Source organism: Rhododendron vialii, chromosome 9a, assembly GCF_030253575.1.
Source record: "Rhododendron vialii isolate Sample 1 chromosome 9a, ASM3025357v1".
NCBI classification, from domain to species: Eukaryota; Viridiplantae; Streptophyta; class Magnoliopsida; order Ericales; family Ericaceae; genus Rhododendron; species Rhododendron vialii.
This window is the reverse complement of record NC_080565.1, coordinates 16,137,374-16,153,972: the sequence shown is the minus strand read 5'-3', so window position 1 is coordinate 16,153,972 and position 16,599 is coordinate 16,137,374. Positions and strand designations below refer to the sequence as shown.

Here is a 16,599-nt window from a genome sequence, read left to right as displayed (position 1 = left end):
ACAAAGCTTCATACAGCGCCATCTCGATGCTAGATTGCTAGCTATTGTTGTATGCGAATTCGACCAACGGTAGATGATCTTCCCAACTACCCTGAAAATTCATAACGCAAGCCCGAAGCATGTCTTCTAGAATTTGGATCGTTCACTCGGATTGCCACTACAACAAAAAACGCTTTTAATAGCATGCAAAAAACACTATGGTAGGTAATAGATAGTGTTCTGGAGAACGCCTTATTAGCCCATGCAATTAAAAGTCTTAACTTTTTATAGCGTTCATTGCCCGCTGTTAAAAAACCTTCTATAGTGTCCATTGCCCGTTGTTAAAAAACCTTCTATAGCGTCCATTGCCCGCTGTTGTATGTTGGATCTTTGATAGCATTTTTTTCCTGTTATCTTATTTCTTTTTACAGCATGCAATGAATGCTATTAAAGGTAAACAATAGCTTTTTCTGAACATTATCTTAGCCAATTTTAGCTTCTTCTTTTTTTTAAATACTACAAATGCTAGTATACTAGTATTTTCATGCAGAAAATCTACATTCCATTCAATACCAAAGTACATCCAAATGCGATACAATTTCAATGTAAGATAAATAATTCAACTGAAGATTCATTACAATAGCTTGAAGAATAATTTTCCGGCACAAACTACATTTAAGAGTCAGACTAATTACACTCATAAAAAAAACACTAATGTAATCTCTCTTTCCAGAAAATGTAATCCTAAACTAGGAAGCCTTCTCATTCAAGTACCCCAATTCTTCGCCCACGGAGATGTTCTTTATTTGAAGCTTACTTTTTTGCCAAGTTTATACCCTTTTGCTCCCAACGGCGAACACATACCTGTAAATATAGAACTATTCAAAGTAACCCAATACATATAGTAAAAATTATTAACAAGAAAAATAACTTTAAAGCAACATAATGTTTGCATTTAGAAAAAGAAGAATATGATGGATAATTGTTAGCAAGAACCAACAACAATCTCAGAAGCAGCCATACCATGACAAATTGGCGAACGACATATACCAATCCGTGCGCGATTGTGGAACATAACTATTCATGTGAGAAAACTGTGTAAAAAGCTGGAACTTCAACCACACGCATTTAACTACCAATCGAGCCACTTAGCTATTCAAACACATACATTATTGATCAATGGTGGTAGACAATGAGCATAGTGCTCTTGCAAAAGATAAATGACACTGGTATCACTAATCATCCCCATTAACCAAATGGATTAAAGTTTTGTGCGTGTGTCGACATTCACACAGTGGGCGAGAGCAGTTCACATTAACCTATTGAGATATAGTCATCCACTATCATCAATGTTCAGATCCACATTACACCAGCACCCTCTAAGTTGCATTTGAACTACCAATTTATCAAGGAATTTTCTTATCAATTAAGGTTTAGTAGAAAAATGGAAAGTGAATGAACTTATGACAAAACAAAGAAAAGGGATGATAGCTAGGCATAATAATAGTAGAGCATTCATAGGAATCTCCATTAAACCACTCATAACTCAAAGCTATCAAAAGTATAATTTGTTGTAGTGTTTAATGAACTAGCAAGAACCAGCAAAATATATGGTAGAGAAAGACACTGAAAGAACAAGGGAAAGAAATGTGATTGAGAATCAAAACTTGCAATCAATAGAAGCACCCCGATTGAGAAGACCAGATTCTCCCTACTGTATCATATGATGTACGTGAAGTATTCTTTGAACATGGTTTTGTTTGCCAAATTAGTAGCTTAACTGTGTTTGACCTTTGTTTTCGTGGCTTAGATATTACTGTGTTTTAAACATAAATCATAATGGAAAAAAAAAGGAGGAAAAAATGATAACAACCTTACTTTGTCCAAGAGATGTGCTGATGTCAGGGGAGGACGACATCTGACATCAAATTTCATGCATGCATCTGCCAAATACTAGTTAGCTTCATCACTTGAAAGATCCTTGGGAATGCTTAGATTAGCCATTTTCTCCAACTCTTCGATCATATCAATCCTCCTGCACATGGTAAAAAGCAGATATAGTTTGCTAGGCGTGATTTTCATTGTGAAATGATATAAAGATTGTCCTGAGTCACTTGAAAAGTTAAACCCAGCATTGCCTACATCCAGAGACCTGAAAGGGGGAGTGAAATCGATCACAATCGGGTCACTCTCTAACCCTCCAAGAAATCTAAAAGGAAAACACACTTTCTTGAAAACTAATGCCATAAGAAAAGCACTGCATGTTGACTTCACAAAATTTGTAACTTACCGCTCAACATTTTCTCTGTGAGCTCCATCAAGTCATTATAGTCAGCAAAAGCCCTATAAAACTCACATGTAGTGAACTCAGGATTATGTGTCAAGTCAATTCCTTCATTCCTAAATTGTTTTCCTATCTCATAAACACGGTCCAGTCCATCAACAACTAGCTCCTTAAGATATAGTTCAGGTGCAATCCGCATGTATAGCTTCATGTTCAAGTCATTGTGGTGGGTCACAAAAGGACGGGCAGCCGCTCCCCGAGCAATCATGTTCATCATTGGTGTTTTCAACCTTTAATAGTGTAATACCCCTAACCTTTAATTGCGTTTTAAGTTAATTCTGTGTTATGCTTGGGCTGATTGGGTGAGTTAAATGCTTGTCTTACATGCTTAATAGAGTTGGAGCATAAGACAGAATTAGTACACTTCAAAACTGAACCAGAGGTTTACTTGGTCAATCTTGCAAGGGTTGACCCATAAGCTTGAATAGAAAGGCCTCATAATTCATTTCAAGCGGGACAGAGAGAGTATTGAAAAGGATGAAGCAATGGAACATACACAACAAGATATTGTTTTATTGCCAAATTACAATTTCTTTCCAATATATATATATATATATATATATATATATATATATATATATCAGTACCATTAATTACTACGAGCTAGTAACTCTTGACCACAACAAACAGCTTTTCTGGCTCTTGACCCATAACTCTTGTTGTAGTGGAAGTTTTTCTGGCTCTAGTATTGACTGAGAGGTAATCTATTTGCTTCAATAGAGAGCGCAAAATAGGATGTATACTTTTATTTCTTTCTTTACTGTCGAGTTGAATATACCATTTTTGTCGAACATTAACCTAACATGAGAACAACAAAACGTGATCAACAGGCAGTATTCGTACAGACCTTCCCATTCCATTCAGACCAGATGCCCCAGTGTGAAAACTGGCCAACTTGGTTAAGGCCACAATCCCATGCCTCAGCTAAAAGCTGTTTGAAAGTAGACTGAAAATTAAGTCCATCCATTTGAAATAAACGACACAAAATGTAGCTAAGTTTCCATACAAACTCGTGTCCGAACAGTCCTTGTGTGAAGCAAAATGTAGCTAACCCAAAATAATAAGTAGGATTGTTTTAGTCCTCCTCTCCTCATCTTTAGGTGAGATGAAGTTGCTGAAATATAGGACAGGAGTCATCCTAGCTCTACCAAATCTGTCAAAACTGGAAGCCTTGCTAAATATAAAGTGCAAAGACAAGTGCTTACTTGAGTTTGGATGCAAGTTCAAGGCACCAAACAAATGTTTGAAACTTACCCTACTTGTTGAAACTACATCAAAGTGATCACAGATTAGACTCACCTGGTCTAAATGATCAGTAGCTCAAAACTTCAAACTTTCCCTCTACTTAAAAATATCCAAGATCATCATTCTCCGATGGAAAATGAAGAATCCGGCCTACCTTACCAATAAACCACAATTGGAAACGTGAAACAGAAGTTTTAGAACTCAAATCACCAGAAACTAACAAGTGCTTTAATAAGGTGGAATGATAACATCCAAAGAACAAGATTTGCTCCAAAAACATTGAAATGCTCTCTAACTCTATATCTTATAATCCACAAAGGACGTTTGGTGTAGGAATGGATCCAGTCAAAATCAAGACTAACTCTATTACAATTTTCTTAATCTATTCTCATATAGCAAGGGAAAACACCAATTGGTGTCAAGCGTGAACAAATTTTTGAAACTGTCACAAAAGTGGTTTCCGATGTAAAATACCAAATTTTACAACTGCTTTTACTATAACACGATTTAATATTAGGGCAAAAATAGTAAAATAACTTGAACTCAGCCACCCACTCCCAGACCCCAAAAACAACTACCCACCCACACTCCCGCTCCCACATACACCCGCGAACACGATGTGCGTGCCCGACCCCTAGATTTCTACATTAGATGCATTAGGTATAGCCCGTGTTTTCTTTAATGGAGTTAAGAACTTGGATAAAAGATTCGAAACTTTTATACATTGACTCCGTTGACGCTATTGAATCTGAAGAGGAAAATAGACATATGCTACATGTGCAAGGATCGAACGTTCCGTTCGGTGCCATTTTGATTCCTTCCCTCGTCTTTACTCAACCAAATTAACAAGTCGAGAACGAAACTCCAAAACAAGATTAAAAGATATACATAGTTCTCGAATCTGAATTGAGAAGCGTACCTCTGTCTATCATTTTTTCCCTCCTCTACCATTTGCATAACCATCCTTTTTAAACACCCTCCACACCATTGTTTCGACAGATTGAAACTAATTGGGAAAAAAAGTTGGATAGGTGGCGGGCAGATTTGTGTTACATATGATTTCAAACTCAAATATTAAGCCCATAAAAAGTTGAAACCCAGAGCATATCAACAAAAATCAAAGCAGAGCAGCCCCAAACTAACCCGGAATCGAAACCCTCAAAATTGAAATCCCAAAACAAAACCCCAAAATCGAGAACCCAAATTGAAAACCCTAAAATAGATCCCCGAATCAAAACTCCAAAGTAAATCAAGAATAAACATTGAGAGTGCAATTATTCGACTTACCGAGTTGTGGTCGAGGTCAGACAAGCGATGGGGCTTGGAGATGACAGGATCGAGGCCGGATGGTGGTACTGCTGGTGCTCGATTGGTGAAGGCAATGACTTTGAATCACGCCATTCCTTTGCTCTTTTCTCTTCGTGTGTGTTTCTGTGTGTGTGTGAGAGAGAGAGAGAGAGAGAATGGTGAGATCGGCAGAGAAAGAGAAGGGAGAGAGAGAAGGGATTTCTGAGACTGGCGCCTTTCTTATTAATTTGGTGAACACTGTAATTGAGTTAAGTGGAACGCTGTAATTGCGTTAAGTTTCCCTGCAGTGCCGTGCACGCTATAAATGTAACTCTATTATAGCATTTTTTTAAAAATGCTATAAGATTTATGCTATTGAAACTTAAGTTTGTTGTAGTGTGCCTATCCGTTTGGGGATGATACGCGGTGCTAAACAATAAGTTGGTGCCAAGAGCGGCTTCTAAACTTTGCCAAAAATGCGCAGTAAACCTCGAATCTCTATTGGACATGATAGAAATAGGAATCCCATGAAGACGGATAATCTCGCGGATATATAAATGGCTAAGCGTATCAATCAAATCCGAAACCTGAATAGGCAAGAAATGCGCTTACTTGGTCAATCGATCAACTATCACCCAAATGGCATCATGCCCCCTCGGCGACCTCGGTAACTTGGTAACGAAATCCATAGTCACGTTTTCCCACTTCCACTCGGTCAAAGGTAATGGTTGTAACTCTCCAATGGGTCGTTGATGTTCGACTTTCACTTGTTGGCACGTAAGGCATTTGGACACAAAAATGATGACGTTTCTCTTCATTCCCAGCCACCAAAACTGTCTATGCAAATCATGATACATTTTTGTTCCCCCCGGATGCACGGCTAAAGGTGAATGGTGAAATTCTCTCAAAATTTCTCTCCGACACGAAGTGGGTACGAATAATTTTCCTCGGTATCGCAAGCTTTGATCGACATGAATCATTCACCCCTCTCGAGCATTTTCGATAAGAAACTTGTTGCGAAACTCCCCCGCTTCTTCATCTTGTTGTTGAGCCTCAACTACTCGAGTCAACAAGGTTGATTATACGGTTAAATTACACAAGGTAACTCCGTCATGGACCTCTTCAAAATGCAACACATATGAGCCCAAGTCATTCATCGTCTTCCACTCATGGATGGCTAAACTCACAAGGTGTGTCAACTTTCTACTTAACACATCCGCTACCACGTTTGCCTTACCCGGATGATATTAGAACTCAAAATCGTAGTCTTCTAAGTGTTCCATCCAACAACATTGTCGTAAGTTAAGCTCCTTTTGAGAAAACAAGTACTTTAGACTCTTGTGGTCAGTTGGAAGAACACATGGAGGGACAGCTGGTCTTCATTCTCCTCACCGTCGATAGCATCTTGGTGAGATCGCTTGGGACGAGTGTCGGCAAGAAGGCCGGTAGGAGGAGAATTGGAAGTAGTAGCACGGGAAAAGGCGTGGAGCCCGAAGAAGCAGTGGAGGCATGGAACCCAAAATGACCAACCATGGCTGCGAGATTGAGGCGGTGAGACATATCGGGATCAGCAAAGTAATAAGAGGGGGAAATAAGGGTTACACGGCCGGAGGAAGAGGTGTCGGTATCACTTAGACGTACCAGAGGAATGCCTTCAGGAAGATCAACCTCGCCTTGTTGTGCGGCAATAGTGACCGTGGGAGCAAGGTGGTTGCGACGACAGTTGTTCAAATGAGAGAGGCCTATGTAGACACCCCAATTTGGCCTAACAATTATTTCAAGTCCCATCTTGGGGACCATCCCGATGATGAATGGATACAGTGATTGCTAATTGACTTCTCATGAACCCGTGGACTTATGGTGAGTACTTTTAGCCACTTAGAGGACCCAATCCAGAGCCATATAGCCTTTCAGACAGAAATATATCATTCTAGGAAAATCTATCTTTCAGCCGTAACATCGATCTCACGGCCTCAACATCATTTCTTCACCCGTGAAACTTGTTGCTTGAAAATCACCCTGAGAGATTGATCTTTCAGTCGCCAGGTCTATCCTTCGGCCGCTTAATCATTTCCTCGGCTGCTAGACCCTTTAACCGGCCACCAGATCGTCTATTTTCCAGATTCTGGAATGTTTTGTCATACGTTTGATCCGATCCTAAAAACCCTAGCAGCCTTTCTCCGATGCGTTCGGGCTACGCAACAGATCGCGTCTAGAGATCTTTTAACCCTAGAATTCCTTTTTGATTCACACTATTTAATTGGCCAGAGTGAGTCACCAATTGCCTATATAAAAGGTCCTTAGGGTTCTGAAATTGATATGTTCATACACCCTTTCTAGCCACAAAAACCTGCAAATATACTCTCTCATATCCCCTCTACAAAAGCCCTAACCTCCTGAAGGCAGCCGCGATCCAACGATCCAAATCCAGAAGTTCAAACCCTAACCTAGGGTTTACAAAAAGCAAATCAGTCAATCTCCTTCAATTCGAAGCAATCAAGCCACTGAAGGATCAAGGTGGTGAGGCCCAGGGGCTTTTGGTTTGTTTTATTTTCAGCTTATGCATGCTAATCGTAGCAATTTGATTCTCTGCTAATTATTTAGTCTGGTGTGAGGAAGAACATCGGCTGGATCTTCGATCCATCAGTCGGTACATTGAACCAGAAGGATCTCTCGACCGTGACATCCATTCTCCAGCTACGAGATCCATCTCCCTGGGACATCTTGTTTTATTCTGTCTTTTTGATGCATGGTTCAATTATCGTCTCGGTTCACCATTCACTGTGCAAAGGTTAGTTAATCAAATCTATGTATTTAGAATTAAATAAAGCATGAATTAGTCATATGTGGAACGATTATGGGCCAGTCTCACAACTGGGCAAAGAGGGGTGCCTAACACCTTCCCTTTATTGTACTTTTGGCTCCCGCACCTAGAATCTCTACTTGTTTTCCAAGTTTTATAAACTAGGTGGCAACTCTGTTTTGATGATAACCACTATCGTGTGGCGATGTTCCTAGCCATGGGAATATCCACAATCTTGGTTTATGAAGCAAATAACCAAACAAACAGCAATGATCAATCTGTATGGCGATGCCCCGCTTCGGGAGGTGTCTACAGTTTTTGGCGACTCTGCTGGGGGCTTAAGAGCCATAACCAAAAAATTTGACGTAGGAATAATACATCCTTTATTTAATTCATTTATCATATGCATCGAGCAGGCAACCTCGTTTAGTTCACCTTACACCCTGGCATGTCACGGGCTATGTTAGGGGTTCCAGCAAACTCCACAGTCACTTGTACCTAGTGGTATATCAAAAAGGAAATCACCCGATCGCCGCCTATAATGGGCTGCCCTTTGACAACGGAGCACCCTTGAGACTACCCAAACCTTACATGTGTTAGAAAACCATAGAACTTATCAAAATAAGACAGGAACCTACAGGCTAGGAACCTATTTGCATTTGTATGTGAAAGTTCTTCTTCACACCCATTGTACATATGTATGTCGTAAAATTCTCTTTTGCAGGTTAAAACCTTAGGGGTTTCTGAAACCAAGAAGAAAAGGGTAAGCTAAAAACAATCTAACCAAAGGAAAAAATTTCACGTAAAATGGCTACATCACTGTTCATGTTCAATTCGCACTTTCAAATTGTCACCAAGTTGTCTGGCCCATTCCATCCTGCTGTCAAAGATCTTGACCCTTCCAAGTTAATCCCTCTCGTGGATCAACTAAAGTCCACAGTAGTTATCTCTGAAGATAACGACATTATGTTCACCAGAACAGTCAATGATGAAGAAATAGAAAGCATAGTCGAAGAAGAAGAGATACGCAGGGTCCCAATCTATTTCTATGACCCCTATGCACCTACTGACAACTACTGGCCGATAGACGAGGTCGACAACCTCGAAGTTTAATAAGCAAAAGAAGAAGAGTTTGTTGACAATGATCCACTAGAAGAAATATCACTTAACCTACTCTTTGACGAGGGGGTTACCAACAATGAAACAAGGGTGATCCACCCCATCATGGATAGGTTGGCAACTGGTGGGGATTTGTTGGTACACGAAAAACTGACAATAGCGATGAAGCGGAGATTAAAGCTCAACTAGAAGACGCAACGGCAACGGCAAATCAAATGGCCCTTCAGGACTTGCAGGGTGACAATAATGAAAGTGCAAATCAAGATGACAATGAAGTGCTGATGATCAACCTTGGTGAGGAAAAAGATTGCTCTGAGCTGATTGTGGATGCTGAAAAAGGGGCTTACCCAAACTGGACCGCGGAATACACTCTAAAATACAAAATAAAAAATGCTGACTCCGATCCTAGTTCCCATTTCGATTCTGACTCTGAGTCGACCCAGTCCGAGTCTAGTGTTTCATCTTTTCAAACAACTGAGTCTAGCAAGGAAAACCTGGTCAAAGCACCGAGGCATGATATTTATTTTGAATTTGACTCTGAAATGTCTTTTGACAATTTTAGCAATGAGAAGGAAGATTTAGAGTATTTCACTTTGTCTATGATTAACTGTGTGGATTCTGATAATCCAATTTTTGAGGAAGAGATTCCAAAAAGAATTCTAAAATTCATCGAGAGAGAAGAAGAGAGGCACGCCAAACCTTTTTCTGAGGAAATAATCACAGTAAACATAGGCTCTTAAAACGAGCCCAAACTGGTTAACATTGGTGCAACACTATCTTCTCAAGAGAGTGAAAAACTAATCCTTTTGCTAAAAGAATACAAAGACGTTTTTGCATGGTCTTATGAGGACATGACTAGAATTGACCCCGAAATTGTTCAGCACAAAATTCCCCTCCATCCTAATGCAAAACCAGTTAAACAAAAGCTAAGACGTATGCGCCCCGATTGGGTCTTAAAGATAAAAGAAGAAGTCACTAAGCAAATCAACACCGGTTTCCTCATAGTCACCGAATATCCTCAGTGGGTAGCCATCATCGTTCCAGTACCAAAGAAAACTGGGGGAATCAGGGTATGTGTAGATTTTCGAGATCTCAACAAGGCCAGTTCTAAGGATGACTTTCCATTACCACACATAGATGAACTCATGGACAACACCACAGGGGTTGCATTGTTATCTTTCCTGGATGGGTTTTCTGGGTATAATTAGATTCTGATGTCTCTTGAAGATAGAGAGAAGACCGCCTTCACTATGCCATGGGCAACTTACTACTACCAAGTGATGCCATTTGGGTAGAAGAACGCTGGAGCCACTTACCAAAGGATGGCGACAACACTGTTGCACGACATGATGCACAAAGAAGTGGAGGTGTATGTTGATGATATGATAGTCAAATCAAAGGAAAGGGAAGGACACTATGAAACACTTCAAAAGTTCTTTGAGAGGATTAAGCAATACAAGCTACATCTTAATCCTTAAAAATGCACTTTTGGGGTAACCGTTGGAAAGATGCTAGGATTTCTTATCACTCAAAGAGAAATCGAAGTAGACCTTTCCAAGATAAAGGCTATCATGGAGATATCACCACCAAAGACGGAGAAGGAAGTAAGGAGCTTTATGGGAAAAGTGCAATTCATCAGCAGGTTCATCTCCAAACTCACAACCACCTGTGAACCTCTCTTCAAGCTTTTGAAGAAAGATACAGATTTCGAGTGGAACCAAGACTGCCAACAATCATTTGAAGCAATCAAAGAGTATCTTCAAAATCCACTTGTATTATCAACACTCATCCTTGGGAAACCACTGATTCTGTATCTCTCAGTGACGAACACTTCCATGGGATGTATGCTAGCACAAGAAAACAATGCCAAAGTAGAGTGCGCCATATACTACCTTAGCAAGAAAATGATGGAATATGAAACAAGGTACACTCCCTTGGAGAAAACCTGTTGGGGGCTAGTATGGGCCACAAAGAAACTAAGGCACTACCTACTAGCACATCCGGTAGTGCTGGTTTCTCGTTTAGACCCAATCAAATATCTTTTCGAGAAGCCAGCACTTATCAGAAAGCTAGCTAGGTGGTTATTGTTGTTAGCAGAATTCGACCTCAAATACATGACTAGGAAATCAGTAAAAGGAAGGGCTGTGGCAGAATTCTTGGCAGATCACCCCGTGACAGAGGCTGAGGTAGAAGACTTCATGTTCCTCGACAAAGACATCTTATGTCTCTTGGATGACACCTGACATCTTTTACTTCGATGGAGCATCGAACCAATGTGGATATGGCATAGAGGTATTGCTAGTTTCCCCAAACAACTCTCATATCCCTCTGTCATATAAACTAAGGTTTGAAGTCACCAACAACCAAGCTGAATACGAAGCTTGCATAGCTGGAATGGAGGCAGCCCTGGAATTAGGGGCAAAAAGGGTAAAAGTCATTGGATATTCAAACCTGGTGGTGTTCCAAGCGAGAGGAGACTGGAAGGTCAAGGAAGATACGCTGAAGCTATACCACTCTGTGCTGGAAGATCTAATTCCACAATTTGATTCAGTCATCTTCACTCACACTCCACGAGTGAGCAATAGGTTTGTAGATGCACTGGCAACACTAGCCTCTATGGTCAAAATACCCCTGGGATTCACAATGCAGCCTCTCATGATCGAATAAAAGGTCAAACTGGCATGCGAGTGCACCTTCACTGAGGAAGGTGAGGATGATGGGAAACCATGGTACAAAGATGTGTGGAAATTTCTAGAAGAAGGAGAGTATCCCTCTGAAGCCACCTCAAAGGACAAGATGGCTCTGCGAAAGTTTGCCACCCGATTTGTAGTCTGTGGAGGAGCATTGTATCGAAGAGCACACCTAGGCCCCAATCAACTTTGCGTCACCATGGAAGAAAGCCGTAAGGTAATGGAGGAAATGCACGAAGGAATCTGTGGGCCACACATGAATGGAGCAACAATGGCAAGAAAATCCTACGTCAGGAATACTATTGGACTACAATGGAAGCCGACTGTGCTGACTATGTCCACTGATGCTTCAAATGCCAAACCCACACTGATCGCATGCATATTCCGCCTACAGAATTATATAGCATGACATCCCCTTGGCCATTCTCCACCTGGAGGATAGACGTCATTGGGAGTATAAATCCAAAGGGAAAATACAAGCATCAGTTCATCCTAGTAGCCATCGATTACTTCACCAAATAGGTAGAAGCAGCTTCTTATGCTACCCTCAAAGCCACTCATGTGGCCAAGTTCATCCGCACCAATATCATTTATCGGTATGGTGTGCCTCACGAGTTCATCTGTGACAATGGGTGGGATTTCAAGGGAGCGACAAAGAAGCTCTTTGTTGAATTTGTGATACAGAATCATCGGTCATCTACTTATCGACCTCAAACCAATGGAGCAGTTGAGGCTGCAAATAAGAACATCACGAGAATTCTGCGGAAGACTATTGACACCTACACAGACTGGCCAGAAATGCTACCACTAGCACTGTGGGGTTATCGAACCACTGAAAGGACTTCAACCAGAGCTACTCCCTATTCCCTATTCACTAGTCTATGGGATGGAAGCTATCTTGCCAATCGAACTAGAGCTACCCTCATTAAGGGTTTTGGCTAAAACTAGAATGATCGAATAAGACAAGGTTCAAACCGCTATGACGAGTTAGCATTGCTAGATGAAAGAAGGCTGAAAGCGTTATACCATGTGCAAGGGTATCAATGCCCAATTGCACGAGCATTCAACAAAAAGGTGAAGCCACGAGACATAAAGGTAGGGGATATGGTGCTCAAAGTAGTCCGTCGCCACATTTCAGACCTAAGAGGCAAGTTTAGACCAAACTGGGGAGGCCCCTACCTTATCAAATGCATACTATCTGGAGGGGCAACATACATTGCAGACTTGAATGGAATGGAATTTGCAACAGCGGTCAACATCGACAAGCTGAGGAAGTACTACCCCTGAGAGATGCTCGTTGGGATGAAAACCACAAGGGTGGGCGAACCCAAGCAAAAATTAGAGCAGCCTGCTAGGTCAAAAACCCACAAGGGCGGCTTAGGCAAAAACTAAGGCATAAATAAAAGCGCTCGCTAGACTGAAAACCTGCAAGGGCGGTTTAGGCAAAATCAAGAGCATAAAAGGAGAGGAAAATACTCGAGTGAGCCCTAACCAATAACAAAAACAAAACAAATCTTGTTTGGAACTACGTTTATGGCCTGATACCCTCCATGGGATACGTAGGCAGTCTCCAAATTGAGATTCGGCCATTGCTATCACTATTACTTCCAAATTTCTAGGTCTATCCTAAAGCATACTCATCGTCAAACCATGGCAAAGACATTTCAATAAAGCAACCAATGTTTTATTATTTTCTTAAGAAAAAAGGAAGAGCAAGCTTCAACAATTCTTGATCTATGAAAGCTAGAATCAAACAAAGAACATCTTTTAAAAAAATCATAAGCAATATGTCAATCTCTAGGTCTTCCTTCTGTTTGCACTCTTGTCTTCTAAAAGGTTTTTCTCCAACCAGCGCTTATATGAACCTAATACTTGTCAGCACAGTTCTCAGTAACATCTTGCATCACCCTATTTGGCCATAGACGAAGCACATTGCCACGAAAGTTAGCATCATGAACCTTGGAAGTAGCATACTCAGGGTCAACCAAGACTTTGGCTTGTTTAGCCCCAAACTGTATTTGAAAACGAGCAGGAAAGTAGAATGTAACATGAGTAATACCAATCACCGCAACACCAAAATGGTTCATTGTGCTTACAATCATGCTTTCAATGCCATACCAGGGGCAAACCTACTAAATCCAATTGCCTTTGCAAGTCTCCATCCATGCCTTCCAAACAACCTCAGTTGGAAACTGCCTGGTTAAGCGACGCTTCGTGCAATGATCTGAACTATAGGGAAGCCGCTTTGGCGCATCCTACACCCTCAATTTCTCAAAAAGCCATACCTATAAGAAACAAGGAAGAATTGTGAGCTGTAAGAACATGTGAGTCAAAACAAAGGAGTGATGAGCAGAAAGAAAATTTGACAATAAACAAGTAAATAGCGAACCTGTAGTAACAAAGGACTACCTAAGAAATGGGCTGTTGGATTCCCCTTCACTGCATCAAGACCTATCAAGGTCTCTGCCAACACTAAACCAGCAAAACCTACACGGTTCCCAATCTGTTGGGCGAAGTCAAGCAGCATAGAATTAACACGTCTAGAGGAAGGACCGAGCAAGTAATAGTGGAGAAGACAGATGCACAGAGCATGAAAGCACGCTTTCTGTTGAGGAACTTTGCGATGAGCTTCAGCTGTACCAAAAGCTGAATAAGTTGTAGGGTTTTCAACCTTCCATTCACCATGAAGAACCTGACTTCGTGTTTCTAAACTTGGAATAGAGCCTTTAAAAGGTCGCGACGATTATACAGAGGGTTAGGGATAATGAGACCTTTTCTATCCGAATGACACATAATGGCTGCAAACTCCTCGAAGGTAGGACACAATTCTTCTCTTCTAAATCGAAAAACGTAATGAACAGGATCCCACAAGCTAGTGGCTGCACGAAGAAAAGTAAAATTCACTGAAATTTGGAGAAGGGAGAAGAGGAAATCCATGCCAAAGGACTTAAAGAGTAAACGGTTGAGGCCATTGAATGAATCCAACCACTGATCAAGGACTAGTTGTGCCATGTGCAAGCAACTGTTGCTGACAATGCTACCGATTTCGTAGAACGCATACTTATAGGCTAAGTCGAGTCCTAGTTTGAATCGAAATTGGATTCTAAATCCTCAGTAACCTAGTCGGTCTCTCGATCGGCACTTTGATATGATGGCCGTAGGATCAATCCATCGGCCCTTGAAAATCAGGTTTGACCTAAAGTCAAACCCAGGCAAACGAAATGATCCTTTAGCCGCTAAATCTATAGCTCAGTTGCCAGAATGACTGTTTTACGGAGCACTTCCATGGTTCTATTCATCTCACTAGATTTTCATTGGATTAACAATTTTGTCATATACAAACAGTGCAAATATAGCATACACAATCACATAACAGAGCAAAAGATTTTGTTTCATATAACAAAAGCTTTTTACATCACAAGGTGGATCATCCCACATTTCCTGAACAAACTATACATCGATTTCTTGTCGGACTAACCTATGCAGGAAGAAAAAACAAAAAAATAGGAAAGAAGAAGAAGAGGATGCCGAATCCTCTAGTGGTCCGAACACCAGAGACCAGCTGCAAAAAAGAAGAGGACACCCCCAGGGCGACGTATACTAGAGGAGTACTGCGGTGCAAAAGAGACATCACGTGGCTCAAATGAATCACCACATGACCCAGAAAAACCATCATACCGCATACAAGCGCCACCCCAGGAGTTCCGCATCACGGAAGCAAGCCCCCCATGTGATGGTCCCTAATCAAACATCAAGACAAGTCCAAGAACAGCGCGGACTCCCTCTGCACATGCCGGCCACGCTGACATGTTGCACAAGCCTGATGAAGGAACCAAAGGGAAGCAGAGGAGTCCTCGGAGATGGTCTCCGGTGGAAACGAAGAAAAGAGAGAGAAAGGAGAAAAATGAAATGAAATGCCGAAGGCTCGGCTTTTATAAAGCTCTGAAAATGAAGAGATTACGCAGCCGAGACTTCGATCCTTCGGCAGAGATATCAATTATACGGCCGTTGGATCGATCTTCTAGCCTCCTAATCTATTTCCTACAATAGCAGCATATCCTGCTCTGTGCTGCAAATTCAAGCAAGAATAAGGTTTTGGGTTCGTGACCAACAAAACCAGTGATTAAACCAGCCTTAGGGACATGCCCAAACGTAGGGATGCCCTTTCTCTATATCAGCAAGCTCACTCAGTAGCCTCGAGCTCATCTAGCAGCTTCATTACCAATAGCAGCTCTAAAGCTCGCCCAACAGCTTTTAAGCTCATTATTAGCCAAGCCCTGCATTCCCTACCATCCAAGCAGCTTCGCGGGAATCGCTGCCATCAAGGAAGCAAGCCCCCCATGTGATGGTCCCTAATCAAACATCAAGAGAAGTCTAAGAACAGCGCGGACTCCCTCTGCACATGCCGGCCATGCTAACATGTTGCCCAAGCCTGATGAAGAAACCAAAGGGAAGCAGAGGAGTCCTCGGAGATGGTCTCCGGTGGAAACGAAGAAAAGAGAGAGAAAGGAGAAAAATGAAATGAAATGCCGAAGGCTCGGCTTTTATAAAGCTCTAAAAATGAAGAGATTATGCAGCCGAGACTTCGATCCTTCGGCTGAGATATCAATTATACGGCGGTTGGATCGATCTTCTAGCCTCCTAATCTATTTCCTACAATAGCAGCATATCCTGCTCTGTGCTGCAAATTCAAGCAAGAATGAGGTTTTGGGTCCGTGACCAACAAAACCAGTGATTAAACCAGCCTTAGGAACATGCCCAAATGCAAGGATGCCCTTTCTCTATATCAGCAAGCTCACTCAGTAGCCTCGAGCTCATCTAGCAGCTTCATTATCAATAGCGGCTCTAAAGCTCACCCAGTAGCTTTGAAGCTCATTATCAGCCAAGCCCTGCATTCCCTACCATCCAAGCAGCTTCGCGGCAATCGCTGCCATCAAGCTACCTAACGGCTTTAATCCATGCCTGCCATTTTAGCAACTCCTCTAGCATCTTAGTAGCTCTACGCTCACTATCTCGAGCAGCTCTAAGCTCGCCATCACTCAACACCACGTGCTTACTATCACCAAGTCACTCAGTGGCTCCACGCCCATGCTCGCTATCCCCAATAGCCCCAAGCTTTCCATCTCAGCAGC

General features: G+C 41.6%; 1 protein-coding gene across 5 annotated transcripts; it reads right to left on the bottom strand.

Moving 5' to 3' along the window:
- Positions 1 to 570: 570 nt before the first annotated feature.
- On the bottom strand, positions 571 to 2,542 carry LOC131302024 (lysine--tRNA ligase-like). 5 transcript variants are annotated; one of them, XR_009191557.1, is made up of 3 exons: positions 2,270 to 2,542; positions 1,858 to 2,014; positions 571 to 843 (listed from the first exon to the last, which is right to left on the bottom strand). XR_009191557.1 is itself a non-coding variant. In XM_058328592.1 (2 exons), exons 1-2 carry the CDS (start codon positions 2,538 to 2,540, stop codon positions 782 to 784), a joined length of 267 nt encoding a protein of 88 aa, XP_058184575.1. In that variant the 5' UTR covers positions 2,541 to 2,542; the 3' UTR covers positions 571 to 781. The 5 variants fall into 5 exon arrangements, 1 of the variants encoding a protein (XP_058184575.1); XR_009191558.1 differs by lacking the exon at positions 2,270 to 2,542 and adding an exon at positions 2,132 to 2,182; XR_009191556.1 differs by lacking the exon at positions 2,270 to 2,542 and having other exon boundaries at positions 1,858 to 2,263.
- Between the last annotated feature and the right edge of the window lie 14,057 nt (positions 2,543 to 16,599).

Excerpts from the sequence above, each read along its gene's own strand:
- LOC131302024 (XM_058328592.1), bottom strand. The coding sequence starts at position 2,540 with ATGATGAACATGATTGCTCGGGGAGCGGCTGCCCGTCCTTTTGTGACC. Across the intron at positions 844-2,335 it reads TAATCCTGAGTTCACTACAT|GTATGTGTTCGCCGTTGGGA; the intron begins GTGAGTTTTATA and ends CTATATTTACAG.